The sequence below is a fragment of the Lissotriton vulgaris genome, chromosome 2_2, assembly GCF_964263255.1.
Source record: "Lissotriton vulgaris chromosome 2_2, aLisVul1.2, whole genome shotgun sequence".
Classification (NCBI taxonomy): domain Eukaryota; kingdom Metazoa; phylum Chordata; class Amphibia; order Caudata; family Salamandridae; genus Lissotriton; species Lissotriton vulgaris.
The window spans coordinates 93555871-93580879 of record NC_141688.1 but is presented as its reverse complement, the minus strand read 5'-3'; the positions used below and the strand labels follow the sequence as shown (position 1 = coordinate 93580879).

General features: G+C 44.9%; 1 protein-coding gene across 3 annotated transcripts in view; it reads left to right on the top strand.

The window, feature by feature from the left end:
• The window catches only part of NRG4 (neuregulin 4), a 210993-nt gene that overhangs the window by 157273 nt on the left and 28711 nt on the right, over nt 1-25009 (top strand). For all 3 annotated transcript variants that reach the window (XM_086959356.1, XM_086959357.1, XM_086959358.1), the window contains exon 5: nt 4375-4457. In XM_086959356.1, coding sequence (XP_086815482.1) covers nt 4375-4456 — 82 coding nt within the window. In that variant the 3' untranslated portion in view covers nt 4457. The remainder of the gene's footprint in view (nt 1-4374; nt 4458-25009) is intronic.

Below are 25009 nucleotides of genomic sequence, written 5' to 3'. Positions count from 1 at the left end.
CCGCCCTATAGCAGCCCTCCCCTATCCATCAAAAATACTTGAAAAAGTCATAAACAAACAGCTGGCTAACTACATTGATCAAAACAACTTGTTAGATAACACCCATTTCGGGTTCAGGAGAGGACATGGAACGGAGACGGCGCTCATCAAGGCCTCTGAAGAGATCAGACAAATCATGGACCAGGGCGGTTCGGCTGTTCTGATCCTGCTAGATCTATCAGCGGCCTTTGACACGGTCGATCACAACATCTTGATCGACCGTGTCAAAGCCATGGGCATAAAGGGCAGGGCTGCGGAACTTCTGACCTCTTTCCTGGCCAATAGAGAACAGTCAGTGAAGATGGGGAACTTCTATTCACCAACGTTTGTGCTGCCTTGCGGAGTCCCCCAGGGATCCTCGCTGAGTCCGACACTTTTTAACATCTATGTGTCGGACTTGGCGAGGGTCATTAAAACCTATGGAATGGGAGTGACTTCGTACGCCGACGATACTCAGTTGGTGTTGGCAGTACATAAGAACGGGATCGAAGTGGCAGCCAACTTTCAGACTGGCATGAGAGCCATCAGTCGTTGGATGGACAGTAATTGTCTAAAACTAAACACCGATAAGACCGAGGTAATGGTGTTTGGAGACCTAAAACCATCTTGGTCTCCGATCTGGTGGCCACCGGAAATGGGCAATCCACCTATCCCAGTCTCAAAGGTTAGAAACCTAGGAGTGTTGTTCGACAACAAACTAAGTTTCACTAATCACGCTAACGCAGTAGTCTCCTCTTCCTTCTTCACTCTACGGAAAGTGAAAAAGCTACTACCCTACCTTCCACTGTCTGCAGGGAAAACCCTGATGTCCTCCTTGGTGCTATCCAAGGTGGACTACTGTAATGGGCTTCTGCTGAATGCCCAGGAGCAGGTCTTCAAAAAGCTACAAATGGTGCAGAACGCCGCGGCGCGAATCCTGACCAAAACTCCCAAGTTTGCGCCGATCTCATCAGTCGTTTACCAACTGCACTGGCTCCCAGTAAAAAAGAGAACAAAATTCAAGGCTTTGTGTATTATATACAGGGCACTGAATAGCCAAGGACCCGACTTTTTTAGGGACTCACTGCAGCTGTATGTTCCCAAAAGAGCGCTAAGATCTGCCTCTTCCGCATCACTATGCATTCAACGAGTGAGAACAGTCACCTGGGGAGATAGACGCTTCTTGGTGGCTGCCTCGAGGCTCTGGAACTCCTTGCCCCATCACATAAAAACCAGCGCTTCACTGTTGCTCTTCAGAAGGCAAGTGAAGACATGGCTATTCACTCAATAATGCACAGGAAGTGCCTCTCTGTCTGCCCAGCGCCGAGACACCATTCGTGGTATTTGTTCGCGCTTTAGAAATTTAGAAAAATTAAAAAAATTAAAAAATCATTCTCGGCTGATAGAACACAAGCAGTTTCTCTTGCTCTTTTTGTGCCCACAAGTACGACAATGTTATGTAGGTGTCTAAGGGCTTTGCATGTATATGCTTCCTCATCTATATTAATCCTCTCTCTTGGTATTGAGACAATCTCCTACACATATGATCCTCAAATTATAGTTACTATCCTTAATAAAGTCTCTGCTCTTTAACCCAATTTCCAGAAATGCATGACAGTGGTTGCGGCATGAATTACTTCAGCTGCCTCATACTCCGCTCTGGTCTTCGGAACTGGGGGCTGTGCCTATGACCTCTCATACAGTACGAAATCGGACAGGTATTCTTGATCATAAACTATGTCTCAGGCAATAGGCAGAATGAAAACCATCTACTCGGCGTCAGCTCCCCTGTTAGGGCAGAAGAGCATCACCCCACTGGCTGAGAGCCAACAAATGTAAGCATGAAAAATAAAATGATAATAAAACAATTTTATTATCATTTTGGCACTCTGAGGGAGTGGCTGGCCATCTATTCTGATGACAGCAGCTGCACCAGAGAGGAGGAGTGATGAGCACTGCTAAGTGTGCATTTTGATCTGGTCGGCTATCTTATATTGTTTTGTTTAACCACACTCTAGGTACTGGAACAAACAAACCTATGATGCTGAGCACGTCGTCTCGCTGCCATTAAATCATCCTAAACTGTAGGGAGGCCATTCTCCATAGTGCTTTCCACACAACACACCATTTAGATGGCTTTAAATATGTTTCTAACAAGTGACTCTTGGTGACTTTAAAAATCCTCCTTTGACAACATAGCACGTTGGAAGCAGTTCCTTCTCCAACTCATTGCTCTAGAGCGATTCGCTCTAGTCACAAAAACGATACCAAGGACTTTTTTAAGTGAAATGTCTGCATTTGCACAAAAGCGGCAGAGGTTTGCCAAATAGGGGTGGGTAGTGTGTACCAACATTGTTCAGCGCCAGAGCTAATGGTTTCAGCAAGGACGTGAGACTTGGGGGTGAGAAATCTCTCACAGCCTCCAATACAGTGCAAATGATATGTCTAACCCAACAGAGAGCTCTGATAATTGGTCTTTCACTGATGCAGAACAAAGTCTCTGGTCAGGGATAAGGCAAAGGCCCCATTACTAGAAGAACCCATTTCAAAAGAAGAGGGAGACCTGCGAAAGCCCTGGGTGGGGAGGGAGTGAAGAAGCTCATACAATTTGTACTGTTTACTGGACCATCATCCAACAGAGACTCTATTGGGCCTAACAGCCTTTTTGTGGCGAGCTCATAAAGGCGTTAAATGGACAGGCCTTGATCCCTGATCAGCTTGGTAAGCACCGCTGACAGCTGTGTGAATTACATTTTTAGATAGCCTGTAAACAATGGCTGTGTGGAGCACAGCCACCCCTCTTTGTCATTGCAATTCATATTTCCAAGAACGTCCCGCACACCCTGCTAATTGGGAGAGTCGCAGGCCTTTTCCCAATGAAGTGGACCGATTGCGAATACTTGGCTTTTAGAGAGCACCACTATTTCCATCCCACTAACAGACCTTTCTGCACATATTTCAATATGACTGATTGCAGCCAGCTGTTATGTGTGCTTCCCAAAACCTGGTTACAGCATTTCCTTCCAGGGGATGCCGCATGCAGTGCAAGACACCAGGCAAGCACATGCTTTAAAGGGCTAAAGTTGTCGCACTGTATAATTTGCATATTCCAGTAACTGTTGAACATATTAATGCAATAACATATGGGGCAATTTCTAATGTGTTTTATTTTTCAAGACCGTACGTTCCCACTGCTGTATAAACCTTGCTTTCTCACTAAATTCATTCGCTTAAAAATGCACCATTTGCCAATTTTTTTTCTTTTTTTTCATGGGAGGAGGACACAACCGGGCCCCCAGGATTGTCCATTAGGCTTGCTTGCTTCTCTCTCTACAAAAGTTATCCCCATCTTTTATGCCTCACCACTTTCAAATGTCACCAGTTACCAATGCATCTGCTTTGACATTTTTGATTACTCAAGATGTCTAGATTAGACTATCGGAATGTACTTTACTGATGTATCTCTGTGGCCTCACTGGCCCAACTACAAATCTTTCAGAAATCAGCAGCCAGGCTGATTATAAATCTTCCAAAAAAAGGCCCACATGCCCCAACATCTGCAGGACTTACACTGGATTCCAGTTCAGAAGACAGTAGTTTCAAGATGCTGTGTCTTGCCCATAAGACATTGAATGGGTCTGGCATTGGGTATCTTGAGGGCAAGATTCAATTCTATCAAACAGCAGTGTAATATATGCCCGGCAAATGCTACATTTCTATTTATCCTGTATATTGCGTGCAATGGCTGTGGTGACAATGCCTTTCCTTATTTGTTTCCAAATGCTGGAATGCATTGCTCCCTCACATTCAGATGGACTCCTGTTTTCTTTTGTGCAAAGAAAAACTGAAAACCTGGATGTTCCAGCAGATCTAGTTGGTTTTGATCTTCTGTTGTGCTTATTTTCTTCTTTTTCCATGGAGTGCAGTATCCTAGTGCTAGGAGTAGGATACATTTTTATGTGATCATTGTGCACTGTACTTCTGATAACATAGCATAACATTAATAGGCAGCTTGAATAGGAAATCTGACATTTGGCACCTAACATATCATTTACTCTTTGCCTAACCTACCACAAAAATGTATACATCTCCTCTTTTTCTGGACTAATTAAGAGACAGGACTTTAACCTACCAGAGGCTAAGTACATTGGGTTTACACCCGGCTATCAAAAGAAGGGCACCTCATTAGTCACTACTTTATTATTAAACAGATATTTTCCATTCATGTGCAAGGATTAAAGGGCTTACTTGTATCTGTTACCAAGCTAAGGATTCTCAGGAATTGTTATGTCAGGACTGTTACAAAATCTTGAACGTTTATGTCAAAAGTGACTGACAGACTTGTTCTTTCCTCAGGATAAGGAGAAAATTGAAGATGAAGCAAAATGCGCAAGATTTTGACTTCCATGGCATAAACTGTGAAAGAGAAGCTCCGTAAGGTAGTATAAAATCTTGATTTAACAATAAATACAGCTATGTTTAAGCTCTAAATTGAACACAATTCAAAACATTTGTGGCTCTGCCGTCAAGTAGAGCTTACTACATATTGGCTAGATGGGAATTTGAAGAGAGGTTAGGCTGCAGACCAGGAATAATCCCAGAAAAGTACAGGCATAGTCAATGATTTTGTATGGGAATACAGTTATTAGTGGAATATCACAATTACAAACAATAGGAGATACAATAAGTACATTCAAACTGATTTTTAGTATAATTTGTTCTTCTTATTTATTGTTGTTGTATTTCTTTTTTTCAGTTGGTAAAATGTTCACAATAGCAACCAACACATTTCACTCCTTCTGGATTGTAGGCCTAGAGCTTTTTTAAGGCTGGACAGTAACAACAATTACATGTATATATAAAAACAATAATAGAAAGATATAATGGGGACAAAATGAATAGAAACAAAATCATGATGATAGTTAATCTGTGTAGGCAGTACAATTAGACTGTAATGGATCCAAATCCAGTAACATTATTGGAATATTAACAAACCTAAAATTACTCCTCCATTGACAGAACACTTCCAACAACACTATCAATATAATTCAAACGTTACCTTCTTTGGACAGGAACAAACCAAGCCATAGTGAATACACGCAAAATGATGGGGCCTCCCTGCAGCATGTGATGAGGGACCCCGGCATCTCCAAGATTGCACAGACATTCATTGGCCTAGGCACATTGGGGTCCCCTTGAACGGTTGCCACCACTCCTACGCTGCAGGGGCCTGTCCGGGAAAGCAAAGTGGCTTTCCTGAGTGTTTAACAATTTGTCATGCCATTGCATGCCTTCTGCAAGGCATGCAATGGCATGGCTTAGAGGGTAAGGCCCCCCCCCCCCCCCCCCACAACAAGAAACCCTGGAGGTCCCCACACTACGGGGGCAGTGGTGGGCCTCCGTTACATCCCTGGCTCAAGAGGTGAAAACTTGGAACTGAGAATGAAGAGGCGAGAAAGTGAATTGATTTTGAGGTTGGGCACAAACCAAAACAGGACTCAATAAAGATGCAGTGATGCACTATTGGCTATCAGACTACTAAAAATTCACAGATCCATTTAACTCTCCATATTTCAATATTCCCCCACTCTATGGCCCATACCACATACCTACACCTCTGGACCAGCCCCACCCTCCACAGACAGTACTAGACCATCACAGAAAAGAGACACTACAGTTATATATGCAACTTAATCAACAATCTGTATACCTGTCTGTCTTTACGATCTTTGGTTTATAATTTCTATAAGTTGCAATACTGTAAACACCCAGAATGTAATATATGTGAAATATTTTCAAACTCTTGTTTAACCATGGACCATCTTATATACTGTAAGTCATTTTGTAGAATACTATGTATTCCACTGATACTTCAAAATGTTCCACATTGGAAACCACTCCAGCATTTGGACATGTTCCTTTTTTCCATAGTAATACGACCTGTTGAGTGTCACCATGAGTTACTTCTCCTCTCCTCATAATCAGGTCCTCCACCCTCTCCTAACCTGGACCCACAACTTGGTTTACTCACCAATTACTCCGGCCCGCCATGCAAATGAAAAGATATTAAAATTCCTAACATTAAACTATTTTTTAAACCTGAATATATCCTGACACCCTACCACTATTACACCTTGATCCTTCCCAACATTGAACCTCCTAATTTTGAGATGCCTCTCCCAATTCTTACTGGCTCCTACCACATTGGTTGGCCCAAGAGCTACTTATATTATTGTATTTTGAGCTTATTGCCACGAAACCCAGTACAGCACAAAAAACTGTATATTTTGTGAAACTGTATGGCTTCAGTCGGAAACCATTTGACCCTTTTCTAACGTCACCCATAGCCACGCATCCATACCCAGCAAAACAACATGGCCGCTACTGTTGTTTCCCATCTGTCACTCCCCATGAGTTTTAATGCAATTAGTAACATGCTTTCATGTGCACACCGGCAGACCACTGATTTCTCTTTGGGCCAATCCCACTGTCTTTTGGACTGTAGTTACTAGTGCTTTCTTCAACAGTGCTAACCCAGTATTATATGCTATATTTTTTCTTTCCAGTGGATTCTGTTAGCTCCTATTCCTGCTGGCACCATACTCTTTATTTTTCGGGCATTGTCACACCGGCTTATAGAGGAGCAGTGCCCGATGATGAAACATGGCACCCATTTGGGTGTGTGAGGGCTTCAGTTCCAATAGGATACTTCAAAACCGGTCTCAGGATGCTTGTTTCCGATCCAGGGAGGACCTGGCCTGGCAGTTCAGACTGGACTGTTTCCATGGTGAGCAGGGTAAAGACTGATTTGCATATGGCTGGGTTCAAATTATAATGGCTAGGTGAGCAAAAAAACGATGGATTTAACCCAGATCTGTGACTGGCAGTGAATGTTTGATTTGTTCAGCATCCTGTCCATCATCTGTTCTTTTTGCATTTGTCACCCTAAGTGTGAAGGGTATGCCCAAACGTGGGTCCCATGCTCACTATGCCACTGGATTCAAGCTAGCTTGGCTGATAAGGGGAGATACCTCAAAACTGGGTACAGGATCCTTGTTTCCGATCCAGGGAGAACCTGGCCTGGCAGTTTGGGCTGGACTGTTCCCATAGTGAGCAGGGTGAAGACTGAGCTGCATTTGGCTAGCGGTACAAAAGGGGGTGGTGATAGACGGAGCATCTGAACCAATCAAACACTCACACCCAGTCAACAGATCTGGGTTTAATCCATCACCGTTCTTTAGCCCACTCTGCCAACCCAGTTCAGACATGGCCATATGCAAATCAGTCTGACCCTGTGCCTCATGGGAACAGTCCAGCCCGAACTGCCAAGCCATGACTTTCCTGGACCGGAAACAAGCTTCCTAGGACCGGTTTCTGGCATTCCAGCCTCCTTCAGCCAGGCTTGCTTGAATCCAGTGGTAAAGTGAGCAAGGGACTCAGGTCTGAGCATACCCTGCCAACTTATGGTGAACAAAGCGGTACAAAAGGGGGTGGTGATAGACGGAGCATCTGAACCAATCAAACACTCACACTCGGTCAACAGATCTGGGTTTAATCCATCACAGTTCTTTAGCCCACTCTGCCACCCCAGTTCAGACATGGCCATATGCAAATCAGTCTGACCCTGTGCCTCATGGGAACAGTCCAGCCCGAACTGCCAAGCCATGCCTTCCCTGGACTGGAAACAAGCTTCCTAGGATCGGTTTCTGGCATTCCAGCATTGACTGTGTCTGCAGGTTCCTCTAATTAAAATCTGATGTGTGCGGTCTTAGAGGTCAAACATGCAATAATTTCAAACCATGTCTAAAAGGTGAAGGCCCTAGGAGGAGACTCCCCCTCCACTTATTTACACAGCGTTTGGGAATGATTTCAGTTATTGACGATAGCCTGGCTTTCATCACCTGGTTGGCACTAGTATTACTGCTTAGGGTGGTAACACTTTCATGTCACTCTCCTGCAGGGGCATCATGAATGAGTCTCTTAGGCAGCTTGAGGAGGGTTGACACGGGGCAGTTCAGTTTAAAATAAAACATTTACGCTTTTGTTTATAGTTCCTTCGACTTGGATCGGACACTGCCAGTCTCCAAACAGAAGCATAAAAATACCTCTGATAAAGGATACTATGATGTAGCAGTGGGGTGAGGAGGGTGAGATGATGGAAGGACAGAAGTAAGAATGGAGAGTGTAACAGGAAAGAAAGATAAACAAGCAATGGCATAGCCAATAGATCACGCTTTTGGTACCTTATAAGTATTTAGTTATGCAGCACAATATCTTTGGTGCAACAACATCAACTGTTGCATGCCTAAACACGTATAAGGTCCCAAAGGCGAGACCTATTGGCTATGCCAATGCTTGTTTTAAAATGAATTGTAGACATTCTTCGCAGCAGGCATATTAACCATCTGCGCTTCTTTAGAGGAGTCAAACCTGCCACTGGACAAAACCCCCATCTCTCTTCAGCAGGTACATTATTCACCTTGACACTTTTATTGCTGCCCAAAAACTGCTGATTATACAAGGAACTTTGCAGTGCTTTTAAAACTGCTGCCTGCGGACCCCCTGGGAATGTGTCACGGACCCCTGGGGGTTCGCGGACCCCAGTTTGGGAACCACTGGTCTAGGAGACCTGCAAAACAGCAGCAGACAAGACAGATTGTCTGTGATTACCAGACAATGGCCTATGGCTAGAACAAGGGATTCAATATGCAATAAATATTCTAGGGATCAAGAAGACAGGATGAAAGAAAGACGAGGAGGAGACAGAGTGCTCTCACAAGAGAGCCAAGTTCTATTCCAACTTCAAGGAGGTTGGGCATGCTGCAAGAACTCAAATTAGAATACGTGCAGTGAACAGCTGGACAAGAAACAATAAATCCTAAAGTTCAGAAGAGTATACTATTTCACAACTACAAACCAAACACCATCTCAGGAAAGTCTCCAGAGACTGCAGTCAATGAAATGCATTTTTAAACACAAAAGCAGTTTCAAACTCTCAAGAGCTGCGACGCAGACACCAAACTGAGGTTAGGGTAGATTAATAATGTATGCCAGAAACCATTAACAATCAAAGATAAAGCACACAAGCATCAAGTTGCAAGTACACTGAAATCTGATGTCACTGAACTGTAAACAAGGTTTCAAAACATTGTTTTACTGCACTGCCAGACTAGGTCTTCGCCTTTTTTTTCCCCCGAGATGTGGCTGCACGTTCTTAAATTACCTCTCGCCTTAAGGTAGGTCTGACATTTGCGCTCTTATTTCAGGAAAAAGTTTCAAAGGAAGCTGTGCAGCGTTTGTCCATTAAGCATTGTCAGAACTCAATGTGACAAAAATAAATAAAATGAAAAGCGGTATTCGACAAGAAACAAATGACCCGAATGCAAAAATGTATTTCACCCACATTGTGGTAATTATTCCCTATTTTCCAAACCACTCCTCCTAGCCCCTCCCACATTTACTACTAAATCGTATACTTATGTGTGCATAGATCTCCACCGTAGGGACGAGATCTTCATAAAGAAAAGACAGGAGAGGTGGAGATCTCCTGCAGTAGGTTTGTGAACTGCATTTTGTAGTATGTGAGTAGTACTACTACTGCTGTAAGACTTTATTCAGTCCAAAATGCCTTTTGTGAATCATGTCCTCAGTACTTTTACCATGAACCAATCCCACCCATGGAACTCACAGGACTGGGACAGTTCATTTGCAGTATTACCACCCACATTTCAAGTCCTGCTGGTCAGAATTGTGAATACGATTGAAATACTGCACGTTCACACCCAACCTTTTTCTGATCAACAAAACTCTGAACCTTGAATTTCTCGTCAGCACAAGTTTAACTAGGTATTTTATCACCCGCTGAAAGTTAGGCAGAAAAAACTTCCATGTTGGTTTGAAATGTTATCACATTATGCCAATTGTGGTGCAAAACTATGCTCGCGTACTAGCGGTAGTACCACACAACTCAGAAGGAGGCCCGTTGTAATCTAGATCCAGTCGATATTCGTGTACTATAAATTGAAACTGTTAGATGTAGAGCACAGTTATTTTGATAAACGACTCTGACAATTGCTACACATGCTCAAGCAGCGCTGGCTTTCAAAAAAACAAATGACTTAAGTAAACAAGATTTCTAAGATCAGGCCTTGGCTTTCAGTGTTTTGGTAATGGCCGTCCCAGGAGAATAGTGACAACAATTAGTGCAGGGACGGGGGCTGTGGCTGTGGCCCGAGACAAAGGCTTGCAGTAAATTGCCTTCTTCATGCTAAAAGCACTGGGACCATTAACAAATGCAGCGGGGAACAGAGTATGTTGTCGTACATTCACTTAAGCCACATATGGCTTGGGTTTCATGCTCAGCAGATTTCAGATGTCTGGCTAAAACGGGCGCGGGTAAACGCCATCATGTAACTGAGCCGGTGTAATCAGCGAGCACATCAACTCTGAGAAAAGTATTAGGATCTATTAGAAATGCAGCCAGTGGCTAAATACGATACGCAGAGCAATCTACAAATGGAGAGGCGGGATTCCATTCACAGGTTGCAGCTTTATAGAGTGTCGCGAGGGTGCAATGTTGAGAAGGACCGGAGAAGAAAATTCAACTGGAGTTTTCCCATCTCTATTTCTCTGAGAGGCAGCCAGATAGCTCTAATGTTAAAAAGCATGCCAGCGTTACGCAGCAATTTAACCAGTACTAATAAATACGTCCGAGAAGGGCCAGGTAAGAAAATTCAACTGGAGTTTTCCCATCGCTATTTGTCCCAGAGGCGGGCAGCTAGCTCTAATGTTAAAAAGCATACCAGCGTTACGCAGCTATTTAACCAGTAGCAATAAATACGTAGTTGAAATTTCGTAGAAACGCATGGCAATACCGGACTCGAAAGTAGGCTTCATGTTTAGGAGTGACCGCCCTTACAAAAAGTATTATGTTCACGAGCCTAAATATGCATTTTTGGAGAAAAAGTTAGAGTCAATTTTCAAAATATGCCATCAATGTAAGTCCACATACAGATTATTCATGTAAAAAGATCTTGTGGCCGCCCTTCCTACCACGTGCAATGAGATTTCTAGTCCTCCCCCCCCCCAACAACCCCGGCTATCTAAATCGAGTGTGCGCGCCTCGCATTAAAAGAGGAGGAGGCAGAAGGGGGGAGGGGAGAGAGGAGGGGGCCTGCGCCTGTTTTCCTTGCAGGAGCGAGCAGGAACCATCTGTTAATTACTAACAGATGGATTCAAAGCTCGCTCAAGCAAGGGAATCGCCGAACGTGCACGCGTTGCCATTCAAAGCAATGCAATGCGTGCAAGTTTTTGCCTCAAAAGCAGAATCGATTTCTAAAGGTCTCCTCCTATGTAGCGCATGCACGCTGCATAGGCAAGACCTAAAAAGACTGAAATAATGAGCTAGGGAAAGATGGAACAAAGGAAAAAGGACTATGCTAAAGCAGTCTCAAAGGCTTGCCCGAAAAAGAATACAAGAACTAAAACACCATCCAACCTAGAACCTGAAGTGCAGAAGAAAAAAAACCACTTGTTTTTAAAGATAAAATACAAAAATAACATTAAGAAAGCATTTCTAATATACCTTTGTCCAACACGAGCAACCAGTTATTTGACTAGACTATTAGTCTTCCACAAAATTTATACTTAGCAAATATACATAAAAGGGCTTTAGACAGGGGAATTCATCATTCTTAAATTGTCATTCACATTTTGCTTCCGTCTTCCACAGCATACAGCATTGGCTGCCTTCACACATTGGCTGCCTTCCCTTTGCGTGATGGTACAAAGCCTCCGCACATTATTCACAGCCAACTAAAAATAGATCCTCTCTTTTCAGTGACAAAGCTGGTTTAGTGTGCTTTCCTACATGATTTATTGTTAATACTAACTAAATACTGGGTTTTTTGCCTGTACTCTGGGGAGGCAGTTAGATGGCGATTTATTGTCCATCTTATTTCTATAATTGCTGTTATCGAAACCACACATGTAATTTTGCCTTTGTAGCCGTCTGCAATATAAATGCTTCATTAGGTCATGATTTAATCTTTTCTTCTACACAGACAACAATAACAATAAAATGCATAGTACAATTGAATTTGTTTGATTAAGTGTATAAAACAATATTTCATGACCTTGTAAAACCTCACTCTGCACCTCAGAACCTCACCATCGCTCCAGCAGTTCAGTAAGGGCCTCAAGCCCTAGATGTTCAACCAATAGGAGAACAGGCAGCAGGTTCTCCCGGCACCTCGAGACCCTCATGGGTGATGCAGCCGCGCTCTACAAATCCTGATTGAGTGATTGACTGAATATATTTTATCCATCGATATTTAATAGGTTTATCTTTCAATTATACGAACAGGAGAGGAAGGACCTTGCCATACAATGTTATTTCTCAACATTTTGCACATCATTTCCCAAATAGTTAAAAAATAACCACCCACACCCGCCCGCAGGTGTGAGCAAATGAGGTAGACTTTTTTTTAGTTATACACTGTTACGCCAAGTGCATAAATTAGGTGACAAGTTACAGTTTGCATATCCTACACCTTAGGGCACCATACATAGGGATCTCAAGGATCTGGGAAAACTAAGCAACATCCCTTTGTCCAACAGATAATCCACTGGCTGTTGCCACTGGCTATTGAATGTCTCCATCTCGAGCAATAACCACACCAATTTCTCAATAGGCAGAAGCGTCCAAACTTTTCCATGGGTACATCTGGAGACTTCCCTTACAGCACCATCCTGCTGTCTAGCTGCCAATAGCATATTCGTTATGAGTCTACTGTTCTCTTTTGTCAGATGATCTGATGCCAGAGATAATCTCGACTAGGTACAGCATCATCGGGTATCCAACGACCTCCCTGACTATGACTAGGGATCTGTTTCCAAAACATTGGTGGCATTGGGCAGGACTACCAGACATGTATGGTGTCTCGCACTTGTTGGAACCCCCTCCAACATGTAGCTTCTGCTGAAATAGAAATCTGCTGCAGTTGGGCTGGCATTCCGTGCCAGGGCATCATTATCTCATACATCAGTTGCCAGTGTTCTATACTCTTAATCAGTGCTAGGGTGTCATTCAACAATTGTTTCCAGCAAGAGTGAACTATAGGGACCCCCAGTAATAGGTCTCATTTCTTCATATATGATCATTCTGTTTTGGTTTGTTCCAGTATGCCTGTTAAGAAGTCTAGGATGCCAAACAATAGCGTGCAGGGCATGGTCAAGAGTTGGTTCCTCGTGAGGTTATGCCATTTGTCTATGGTTGGTCTAATTACCAGTCTGGGGGTTTTGCAAATCTAAGAAGCCTGGGGATTGCCCATAGGCCATCATCGTTGCACCCTTGTGGATCCAGTGGTGTCCAGTCTCTATAATTGACTACTCAAATAGGATTCCAAGTTGGGCTGCCTGCTAGTATTTTTAATGTTGGGGAGACCCAGCTCTCCTGAACTTCCAGGGGCTCTTTGCACCTTCCTATACACTTTTGCCCGATGTACTGCTTCAATAAATTGGTCAATAGCGTGAATATTTTTCTCAGGCAATTTCACAGGAAGGGCCTGGAATGTATAAAGTACCCTAGGGAGTAATCACCGCTACTATGCCCAGCGAGGATACATAGAGATTCTTCCACTTGGCCAAATCTGTTTTATTTGCACTAAGCATGCAGGGGTAGTTCACAACAAATAATTAGCTATATTACAGGGTGATATATATAAACCTAGGTATGTCAACTTTTTGGTGGTCAACCAGTGGAAAGAAGTCATGGCGAGAGTGTTCGTTTGAGTTTGGGGTCCGGTCGTGTTCCAAGCATCTCATATTTATCATAGATTACTTTGAATCCTGAGACGCTGTTGAAGGTCTCCAAGATTTCTTGATTTTAGGAAAGAAACTAAGGTCAGTCACTGTCAGCAGGATTTTGTGTGCAAATAGGTGACTTTTATGCTGTCCTCACATGAAGGGTATGCCCACATTCTCCCACTGTCATTGAACAAGCAATGCAAGAGGTTCAACCGTGAAGGTGAACCGGAAGGGGGAGAGCAGGCAGCCCTGGTGTATGCCTCTATGAAGTGGGATACTTCCTGATTTTCCTTCGTTAACCAGTATCCACACCATAGGGTGTGTGTAGGTAGTGGCCAGCCAAATCTGAGGGCTCAGGCCTATTGCTTTGTACATTCTGGAGAGAAAACGTCAATCAACCCCATCAACCGTTTTCTCAAGATCCCATGGAGAACCCTCTACGACTTTCTATTAAATGAAGTTTCCTCCTAAGATTATCTGCTGCCTGTTTGTGTGGGAGAAAACTGACTGATCTGGTTCCCCGAGGAATGACATATGTGATGGTAATCTATTGGCCAGGATTTTTTTAAATATTTTTGACACTAGTGTTTAGAAGTGCTATCGGGCGATAAACTCCACACTTATCAGGTAGCTCACCCAGTTTGTGTATAAGGATAATATTTTCCTCTGACATTGATGGGGTAACAGTATGGGATTGTAGAAATAGGTTAAATGGCTCGACTAAATGTAGGATCAGTACAGTTTTAAAGGAAGAGATTTGTTAATCCAACCGATCCCAGAGATGTATTAGGATTTAATTCCCAGATAGCTTTGGTAACCTCCACCTCTGTAATAAGTTCCTCCACTTGTTCCTATTAGCCCCGCTGAAGACCTGCTGGAGGGCTGCTGATATAAAGGCCTCAACTTCATGCGATACCCTGACATAGGGATGTAGAATAGTCTTGAAAGGCCTTGATCTTATCTGTATTTTGATGCAGGCCCACTGCCCCTCACAGTGTATTGTAGGTGTCTGTTTATAGGTTGTTTCGGTTCTTAACCATTGAGCAAGGAGTTACCCTATTTTATTAGCTTGCTCATAAAATTGTTGTTGCAAAAGCAGTGCTTTTCAGATTTTTGGGTGGCCTGTAGAGCAATCTTTCTGGGAGATGGTTTCCCATAGATTTTTCATGGAACCAGTGTGTCAATGCTGCTCTGATTCTGTATTCAAGTCAGTCTCTAGGGAGGCTCTAGATAGTGTTGCAGAACAGCGCAAATGCACTCTTTCAGAGGTACTTACCCACAAATAACCACCTTAAAAGCATCCCATACTGTGTTTGGGGATGTCTTGTTTGAGTTTTTTACCTTAATAGTCAGGCAAATCGCTGCACTAAGCACTGGTTTCACTGGTCTGTTCTTAAGTGGAGTGATGTCAAAGCTCCAGTCTGGTCCGCCTTTGTGGTTCAATCTTCTCCTACCCTCCCAGCTAATTAAAGCATGGTCAGATATAGCTATCGTGCTGTGGGTAACAGAGTGGGTGTCCTTCAATACATCTGGAGTACCCTACATCAGGTCAATACATGAATAGGATCTGTGACTGTGGGAGAAGAATGTGAATTTCGTGTCATCAGGGTGCTTGCTGTGCCATAGTTTGTCAAGCCTATCGCCTTTATCTCCTGCAACGGAGTTGGTGATATTTACTATGGAGATTACTGTTTTGTGTGTGTGTCTATCCAGTAGGGCGTCATGGGGCAGATTGAAGTCTCCCACCCACAGCTAGCTGGGGAGGTCCCAATCTCAAGGTCAACAAGTGGGCCAGGAATTGTTCCTGTCCCTGATTGGGGTGTATAAATTAGGGATGATGCGGGAGAGTCCCTTTTTTCCCCCCGCTAATTAAATATAGCAACACTTTTTAGTATCTCTAACCACTCTGTTTGGCTCAAGTTGAAAGTCTTTATGGAGCCCAATCATTACGCCCCCTTTCTTTTCAGCAGCTACTGCAAAGTATTGCGTAGGGTAGAACTTATGTCTCTTCAAGTGGTTGGATTTCAAGTGCGCTTTCTTATAAGCACAGGATATATGGGTATACTTTTCTCACCTTCCTCCAGACTTTATGGTGCCTATGATCCAAGAAACAACTTTGACCATGTGCCTAGTAATGTGAGTGGATTCAGCAGTGCTCAAATGTATTCTGAACCTGCCTTACAGTGTGAGCATCCTTATCTACAAGGTAATGCCTACTGTGCCTCTAGCTCCCCTCACTCTGACCCTTGATTGTTCGCAGCTTATTCCCCTACATCCTACCACCCCAATACCCTCATCCATATTACTTCCCTTAACATTCCCCTTCCAGGGAAGGGATCATATACACCCCTTTCACAGTGATGAGTTACATTGTAACCTGCTGGCATCCGCTCCGGACCCCCTAGAGCAGTAGAAATGTCTCCAGAGCAGTTGAAAATGTTCGAGGCTATCCCAAGAAAGTCATCCATGGTGTAGTCTAACACTATAGTTTCTGCTAGTTCGCTGAGTCCATGGAGCCTTCTTACTTCTGATTAATCCCGTGTGGTAGTTTGGGTTCCTCCCATTTATCTTTTGCTTCCATCTCAGATTGTCCTCCTCCTTTGCCCGAGATTGCAGACGGTCCATGGATGGGCACATGATGTCCCATGCCTCCTCCAGGGTGCGTACCACGCAGGCTGAGACCAGAGGTCAAACAGGAATGTCCACCGGTATCAAATTTGTCATCTGTGCATCTCCACTGTCAGTTGGGTTGAAATTTTCCAGTTCATACTGTTCAAAGTAGCCTTGGAGAGATCCTAGTCCAAATCCATGTTTAGGTCCTAGTAGGTAGTTTGGTCTAGTTTCCTGGCTTCCTGCACTATTCTGTCTTTCATCAGGGAGGAGCCCACTTTTGTGATTATGTCTCTCAGTCTTGTCCCTGGTACTGCTCTAGCAGCCCCCACGCTGTGGGGACAGACAATTGGTATATCAAAGGCTGGGCTTTCTTTGAGTACATGTGTGAGGAGGCTCCTACAGAACTGGTCAGAACAAAGGAGGGCCAGGGTAGATTTATAGACCTGCATGTGTTTACTCCCAATTATAGTCACTATCACTCAGAAAAACACCTGGGTCTTAAAGAGGGAAAGAAACAATATAACGTAACTGAACGGGGATATTCTTGTTTATAGACGAATTCCCTCGCCCACCAGAGGTGGCATGCTTCATCATTGGGAATCTCCAGACACTGTGACTGCTTATCACTGTGAAGGCTGAGACATGGTGCTCGTCGAATGTTTATCAGAGAGTAGTAGAAACACTGTGGTGAACTAACGGCTGGTGAGATACACAGAGCATGGGAAAAGTGTTATGTGATTTAAACTGACTCCAGGACAAGCATACAACTTTATTCATGCATGCCTGTGTCAGTGTTAAAAGAACACTGCAGAGGTTGAATAACCCTGCTCAAGTGTATCACTCAGAGTATGTAAACATGTTTCTGCGTTTTAAACCCTCAGAAGAGGTGTATTGGCATTCGTCAGGATCTGTGAGAACTTCTTCTGCTCTACAAGCGTACTCATGAAAGGTAAATACAAAACCCATCAGTGATCCACTGTGAGGTTCAAGCGGATCCACTGTCAATTGACCTGTGGGAATACAAAGACAGGAAGAAACACCCATATACAGTGAAAAACATAAGAGGGACAAGGGCAAACTTCAAACAAAAATTCAAAAGATACATGTTGGCCTCTTGGAGTGGCATTGGGTATTTGAAAATGAACTCGATATACAATTAATACATCTGAGATCGTAAAACGTCCATACATTTGGAAACATAATGCCACACATAATAAATCATCACATACAGCAGAGATGAAAAAAGAGGTTGATGCTATGGTTCTTAGGAAAGGTACCTCCCCACCTAAAACTGCAAAGGGCAGACATAGTTACAATACATGTTAGGCAGCGTTCCAAGATCTCTGAAGCAAAGTGCCAACTGATACAAAGGAAAGTAAAGACAAATCTCCAGCTCAAAAGCAGTGTGTCAGCCTTGCACAGTACTAGGTCATGAAACAAAAATATATATAAAAAAGTAATATGCAAATGCACTTTTTTGAACATTGTGAAGCCCAAGTCCATATGAGGCATTACTCCCCTGAATCCATACTTCCCTGAAGCCAATGCATAATGCAGAAAAATGAAGCCCAGAAATATTGCCTTAGTGGGCAGTCTTGTGCAAGGAAACCAACTAATGGAGAGTAAAAAACATCTCTGTCATATGTGATGACTTGTTATGTGTATCATTACTTTTCCAAATGTATGGAAGCTCAAAAGCAGTGTGTCAGCCTTGCCGAGTACCTAGTCATAAAACAAAAATATATAAAAATGTAATATGCAGCATTTAGAAAAATGTAAAGCCCAAGTACCTACACAGTCACACTCCCCTGAATCCAATGCATAATGCAGAATAATGAACCCTAGAAATATCGCCCAAGTGGCCAGTCTCATACGTGGGAACCAACTAATAAAGTGTAAAAAAACAGACATAAAGCTCAAGTAGGAAAACTTTACAGAAAGTAGGACTTAGCTGTGAGAGTACAGACTGAAACTGTGCCAGCCCTAGGGCTTGGCAAATGCATATCTCATGCGGTAAGCAGTATATCGCCTCCCACAGCTTCCCCTCAAAAGTTAAAATAACATACAATCAAAGTGGGGTATGTGTGCAAAATCGTTTAAAAAAAGAAAGGAAAAGACAAACTCAACAGTTTTTTTATCTGTGTTACACCACCTCTGTGGGCTGAGAAAAGGGTGGGAGACTCCTGCCCAGATGGGAACTACCACATCTCAGCCAAGATCCCCTTTCTTTCCACCTAGAACATTAAGAGAAAAAGACAAAGAGAAGAAGAAAAGGTTAAAACTCTATTATTACTCTACAAACTATCTACAACCCAGACATAGATAATCCGACCATGCACTGGAACATGTCAGTAAGGATTCAAGTTTCTTGTAGCTAGATATTCAGCTATTCCTTTGTATTCAACCCCAGCAGGATCTTAGTCTCCAAATCAATAATCCACCTGGATTCCCTTTGCCTTAACTAGAGTTCTCTGTTCAGTACCCGAAAACTAGCTGGAATGTGTTCAGTGGCAAAAAACACAAACAGATTTCTATCTTGGTAATGGTGTTGCGCAAAATCCCTAGCCATGGGGTAATGGTAGTCATCCTTGTCAATTGCATGCATGCGCTCTAATATCCTATTCTTCACTGGATGTATTGTGCTGCCAATGAACTGTTTCTTGCAAGGGCCTCTAGGATGTAAATGATAAAGTGGGGATTGCAAGACAGAAACTGATTATTAGTTCCCCCCCTTACCAAATGATACACAGAACAATTTCCTGCTGAAAACATTTTTATAGGCTTTGCAGTTTTGCACAGGTAAAACCCCTTTAGAACCTGAATCTTTGCGCCTCTGGCAGTGATGCCCCTTTTGACAAGTAAATCCCTTAGGTTCTTACCTCTCTTGAACGTGTTGTTGGGTTTATCCTGTAAAAAGTGGCCCAAAGGGGGGTCAGTTGTTAATATTCCCCAATGCCTCTTTTCTACATGAGATATACAATCTATTTTATTACTGAAGGTTGTTCTCTGTCTGATAGAGGAATTATTATTGGGTGTAGGTCTGGGTGAATCATTAAACAGGATATTATCTGTAGACAGGGTGTTAATAGTTTCCCTTGTTTTTTTGAGAACCCACTCTGGATACCCCCTCTTCCTCAACCTCACACATGGTACGTTCTTCCTCTCTGTAGGCAGTTTTCTTAGTGCAATTGCACCTTGTTCAAAGGAGTTACCCATAAGGGATATTCCATTTCATTTCATGGTCTCTGGGTAGCTGCTTAGGACACGTAGTAAGGGACCCATTCTTAACTCAACCACTGTGTCCAGGAATTCTAGTTTCTCCCTACTGATGTTCATTGTGAAATCTAGGTTCAGATTAGTGTTTATAAGTTTGGAAACAAATTCCTGGCAAATCTATCAGTGCCCTCCCAGATGATGAACAAAACATCTGTATATTTCAACCAGAGTACAGTATGACCCAAGTCCTCCCCCTTGTCAACTGACACAATACCTGCTCCTCTCACCAGCCCATGAACATTTTCGTGATGCTGGGAGTGAAGCAGGTACCCATAGCAGTACCGGTCTTCTGCCTGTGCAATTCACTGTGAAAAAGAAAAATATCTGAAAGAAACACGTAGTGATAGATTCCTTACCTTAGAATTACCCCCAGGCGTCAGACTGGACCCGGAAAGTTTTTTCGTCAGCAGTACCCCTGCGTGTCGGTAGGCGCGTAGTGCGGCTCCGCGTGCGTCGTTGGCGCTGGGATGAAGTCGTTGGAGCTACTTAGACGTGCCCGCGCGCTCTGACGTCAGTTCTGATCCAGGAAGAGCTAGTACCCCCAGTCACTTTTTTACTGAGTTTTTCAAGGCCTTTTACCTCATCTTTTCAAGTTAATCCACTCCTGGTGTCGGTAGGGATGCCTGGGTTCAAGAACTGTGGAGAATGTCACCGCATAATGTCGGTGACGGACCTACACCGCGTCTTTCTTTCCTGCCCGGGGCACGACTACGACCCCAAGTCGTGCCCTGACTGCCAGGCCATGGCGCCGAAGACTTTGCGGGAGCGGTCCCGAAAGTTGATTGAAGTCCGGCGGTCGGCTCCGCGCCGCTCGAGGTCCCCGTCCCGTGGGAGGTCGAGGGACCGTCGCGGAGCCGTCATCACCATTCTTCTGGATCTAAGTCTTCGCACTCTGGGTCAGGTATGTTGAAGCATTCCTAGAAGAAGTCGAAGAAGCATCGTCGCTCTTTGACTTCCCCTCACCCGTAGCGTGACGCAGCTGAGGGTGCGGGCGGTGCCACCCCTGCGCCTCCGGCAGAGCCTGCGACATCGCCTCCGGTCTACCCCCCTTTCCGGGTGCAAGGGCAAGACCTTACAGGTGCAAGAGTTTCTTGCTGCCATGGCCTGACTCTTTGGTCCGTCTGGCCCCGCAGCTGCGACTGCGGGCCCCTATGGGGGGCCTGCTTTACAATCTCTGGCGGCTCCGGGCTCGGTGCTACCGGCGGCTTTGGCGCCGCAGGCCCGTCACGGATTCATGATCTGACCCCGTTCGATGCCGGTTGACCTCGTGTCACTTCCACCGGCATCGAACTCCCCGAAACCGCCTTCGACGTCGCCCGCTCCTCGGGACGCTGATACCAACGCCAATGGGCCCTTTTGTGCCATATCTCTGTCCTCCTTATATTGAGCCTGTTCCACAGACTTCGGAGGAAGGGGAGGACTGGGAGGGGTCTGAGGATCCTCTAGCACAGGACTGTGCTTCTGATGCGGACTGGGCAGAGGATTTGGGAGAGGTCAGTGGTCTTGACACCTCACCTGACCCTGGAATGCTGTCTCTTCCTACCGGAGCCAGTTACGCAGTGGTGTTAAGTAGGGCAGCTGAGGCTCTCTACCTCAAACTCCCTACAGTGGCCGTCGGGACTAACCTCCTGACAGAAGTGCTCCAACTGGCGGCTACCTCTTCGGAGCCCTTGCTACCTTTTAATGAAGCACTGACAGACGTTCTTTTGGGCACCTGGTCCAGGCCCAACACAGGGGCTCCTGTGGATAGGAACGTGGCTCGACGCCATCACCCGGCTCTGGGCGGCCCCCTCTTCCTTACCCAACACCCCACCCCTGAGAGCTTGGTTGTCCAAGCCTCCGCTTCCCAGAGTGCATTCCCTACCGCACCTCCGAATAGGGAATCCAAGAAGCTGGATCAGTTTGGTAAGAAACTGTTTTCATCTGCCAGCTTAGGGCTGCAGTCAGTAAACACCGCATGCCTCTTGGGCCGTCATACCCACTCTCTGTGGGAAACGGTTGCGCAGGTGCTGCCCAACTTCCCAGACAGTTCTTTCCCAGGCGATTGCGGCCGGGAGAGATGCAGCGAAGTTCACTATACATTGTGGGCTGGATACGGCCGACTCACTGGCTAGGTCGATTTTCACGACGGTGGCGCTTCGGCGCCACGCTTGGTTGAGGACTACTGGCTTCTCAGGGGATGTCCAGAACACCTTGAAGGACATGCCCTTATATGGCATTCGCCATATACGCAACAAGGCAGACAGTGCGTTGGAGCGCTTCAAGGACTCCCGGGCTACGGCCAAGTCCTGGTGCCTGTCGGACGCTCTGCCTCCTCCGCCTTCTGCTTTTCGCTCCTTTTGTGGCCATGGAAGGGGTGCCCCATAGCGTTTGATGAGCCACAGGCCACAGCAGCAACAACCTCATTGTGGCCGCGGATGTGGGACCCGTCGAGGCGGTTCAGGGGGCCAGCGGGCGGGCCAGCCCATCTCCACCCCTGCAGCATCAGCTTCCAAGCCCTCCTAGTCCGACCTGTCAGGCCCATCAGACGCCAGTGGGTGGACGAATATGCCATCATCTCCACCATTGGCGCAACATCACTTCGGACAAGTGGGTGCTGCAAATTGTCAGAAGGTTCTACTCCCTCCCCTTCGAGGCAACCCCTTCAGCTATGCCACCTCAGTGTCACCGCATGTCAGGGGATCATGTGGAGCTTCTCCAGCAGAAAGTTGCAGCCCTCTTGGCCAAGGGGACCATCGATCGCTTTCAGACGCCAGAAGTAGGTCGTGGTTGTTATTCCTACTACTTTCTGGTCCCGAAGAAGGACAAGGACCTGTGTCCTATCTTAGAACTTCAGAAAGTCAATCGCTTCCTTCGAAAGGAGAAGTTCAAGATGCTGGCGCTTGCTCAGGTCTTGTCTGCTCTAGGTACGCAAGACTGGATGGTGGCGTTGGACTTGCAGGACGCCTATTTTCATATCCCCGTCCTGCCTGCCGACAGATGCTACCTGCGATTCACGGTAGGCCACGAGCATTTTCAGTTCACCGTGCTCCCCTTCGGCCTCACCAGCGCCCCCCGGGTGTTCATGAAAGTGATGGTGGTGTTCGCAGCTCATCTGCGCAGATATGGGGTTTCAGTCTTCCCCTATCTCGACGACTGGCTGTTGAAGGCGGGCTCACTCAGGCAGTTGTCTCCCACATCCAGACTACGGCCGACCTCTTGCATTTGCTGGGGTTCTCCATCAATGTGCCGAAGTCGCACCTGATTCCCTCCCAGAAGCTCCTTTTCATCGGGGCGGTTCTGGACTCGGCGCAGTCTCGGGTTTATCCTCCCGAGCAGCAAGTGCGGAACATACAGGCTATGATTCCGATCTTTCAGCCTCTGTACCGTGTTTCGGTCAGGATGACGCTTCGGCTGCTGGGTCTGATGGCCTCCTGCATCCTGCTGGTGGATCATGCCAGATGGCATATGCGGGCTCTGCAGTGGGACCTGAAGTTCCAGTGGGCACAGCACCAAGGCAACCTGTCCGATCTCGGAGGGCACTGCAAGACAGTTGCAGTGGTGGCTCACGAATCCGTTTGGGTCAATAGCAGATCCCTCTCCCTTCCTCAACCGGAAAACACAGTGGTGACGGACGCGTCCCTTCTGGGATGGGGCGGCCACATGGGGAGGCAGAGATCAGAGGCCTCTGGTCTCCGGCGGAGTCCCAGCTCTACATCAACCTGTTGGAGCTTCAGGCGATCAGGCTTGCACTGAAAGCATTTCTTCCTTCTGTCATAGGGAGGGTAGTGCAGTGTAGTGTAGTTCCTATATGCCCAATAGGCTCTGCGCATTGGAATACCATATCCTAAAGATGTGATGTAGGACTGAGGTCTACTAGGTCTCTATCGAATATATTAGACTTAATTGTGAGTGCCAGCTAGCTCAGAGGTCACTAGAAACTTTCTCGAATGAACGAGAAGGGATTAGTTTCTGACAACCGTATAAACATGACAACTTTGTTTCCCCAAGATAAAACTGATCATCAGAGTCAATAGATATTTTACTCAGTCAATCGTGCATGCTTCGTTTCACCAGAGGTGCAGAGAAATGGAGAGACTGGTGTTTTCAATAAAAGTATTTATGGAACAGTCTTCTTTCTCAAGCATAAGAAATGAACTGCTACAATCGTAAAACTGGTTGGAAAATATAATGCATATAGTATAAAGAGTAGAATAAATGAATACTGTAAGAGCATTGTATGGTGCCTAAACCATAGATAAATACATACATAAATAACAGAGGCTAAAAGTACTCAACTGGTGCTTCTAAAATACGCCTACCCCGATGTAACTAACCTAAGCTTGGTACGAGGGAAGAAGTAAGTGAGGTGTAGCATAAATGTAGTATTCTTTTGCCAAGAAACTGTCCAAGATTTCTCTTAGGGTCTAATCAGCTCCGTACCTTAGTTTGGAACGAAGGTAAGGGTTAGGACTCGATTTCCCAACGACCCGCAAGGGTAGCTTGGAAACACTGGAGCTGGATTTCTCGGCAGGAGAAAAAGACAGCGTCTCTCTCAGTGCGTCTGCTGGAGGGTCCGCTTCCAGTAGCAGGGCGCGTCGAGCAAGTAGATAGTCAAACTGCTCCAAAACACTGTGTGTTTGCTAAGGCAAGTGTGGGCATATTTATACCTTGAAGTTGTGGAGTTTGACGTAAAGGTGGGCATAATAACGTCATTAAAGACTCTCAGTTCTTTGAAAACTCCATGAGTTCTTGGAATAAGTCAGTTCTCGAGCAAGGGAAAGTCCCTAGCTGCTGAAGCCGAGTTTTCCAAGAAATCGTTGTAGATTTTCGGAAGTAGTGGAAGTAGCCCTGTCGTATTTGGACTGCATGAGCTATGACTGAATATGGTTATGATTCTAATGCCTATATAAGGACATAGTGATTTATACCTATATAAGGGCATGAATCGGGAAATGTACAAACGTTTCCTAAAAAATGGTTCACAACACCCACTCCACGTTATCATGTTCATCTTTGATTAAGTTCCAAACATAAAAGCTAGAGCATTAGTTCGTACAATCCCACCATAAAAATACATAAAATAAATGTAAAAAATGGTCGTACACAAAATTACCATTTGTACAATATGCATCTAAGGGCAATGATTTAATTGTAAGCATATGAAATGATATTAGCAATGCTAACCAAATGAATCACAAAATTTACATTTATGAAATGGCTCTAGATACAGAAAAAAGGTTGAGACCATCCCATAGCAGAATGTACAAGTTATTTCTATTTGTGCATTAGGTCAATATTGTTTCTAGGAAGTAGT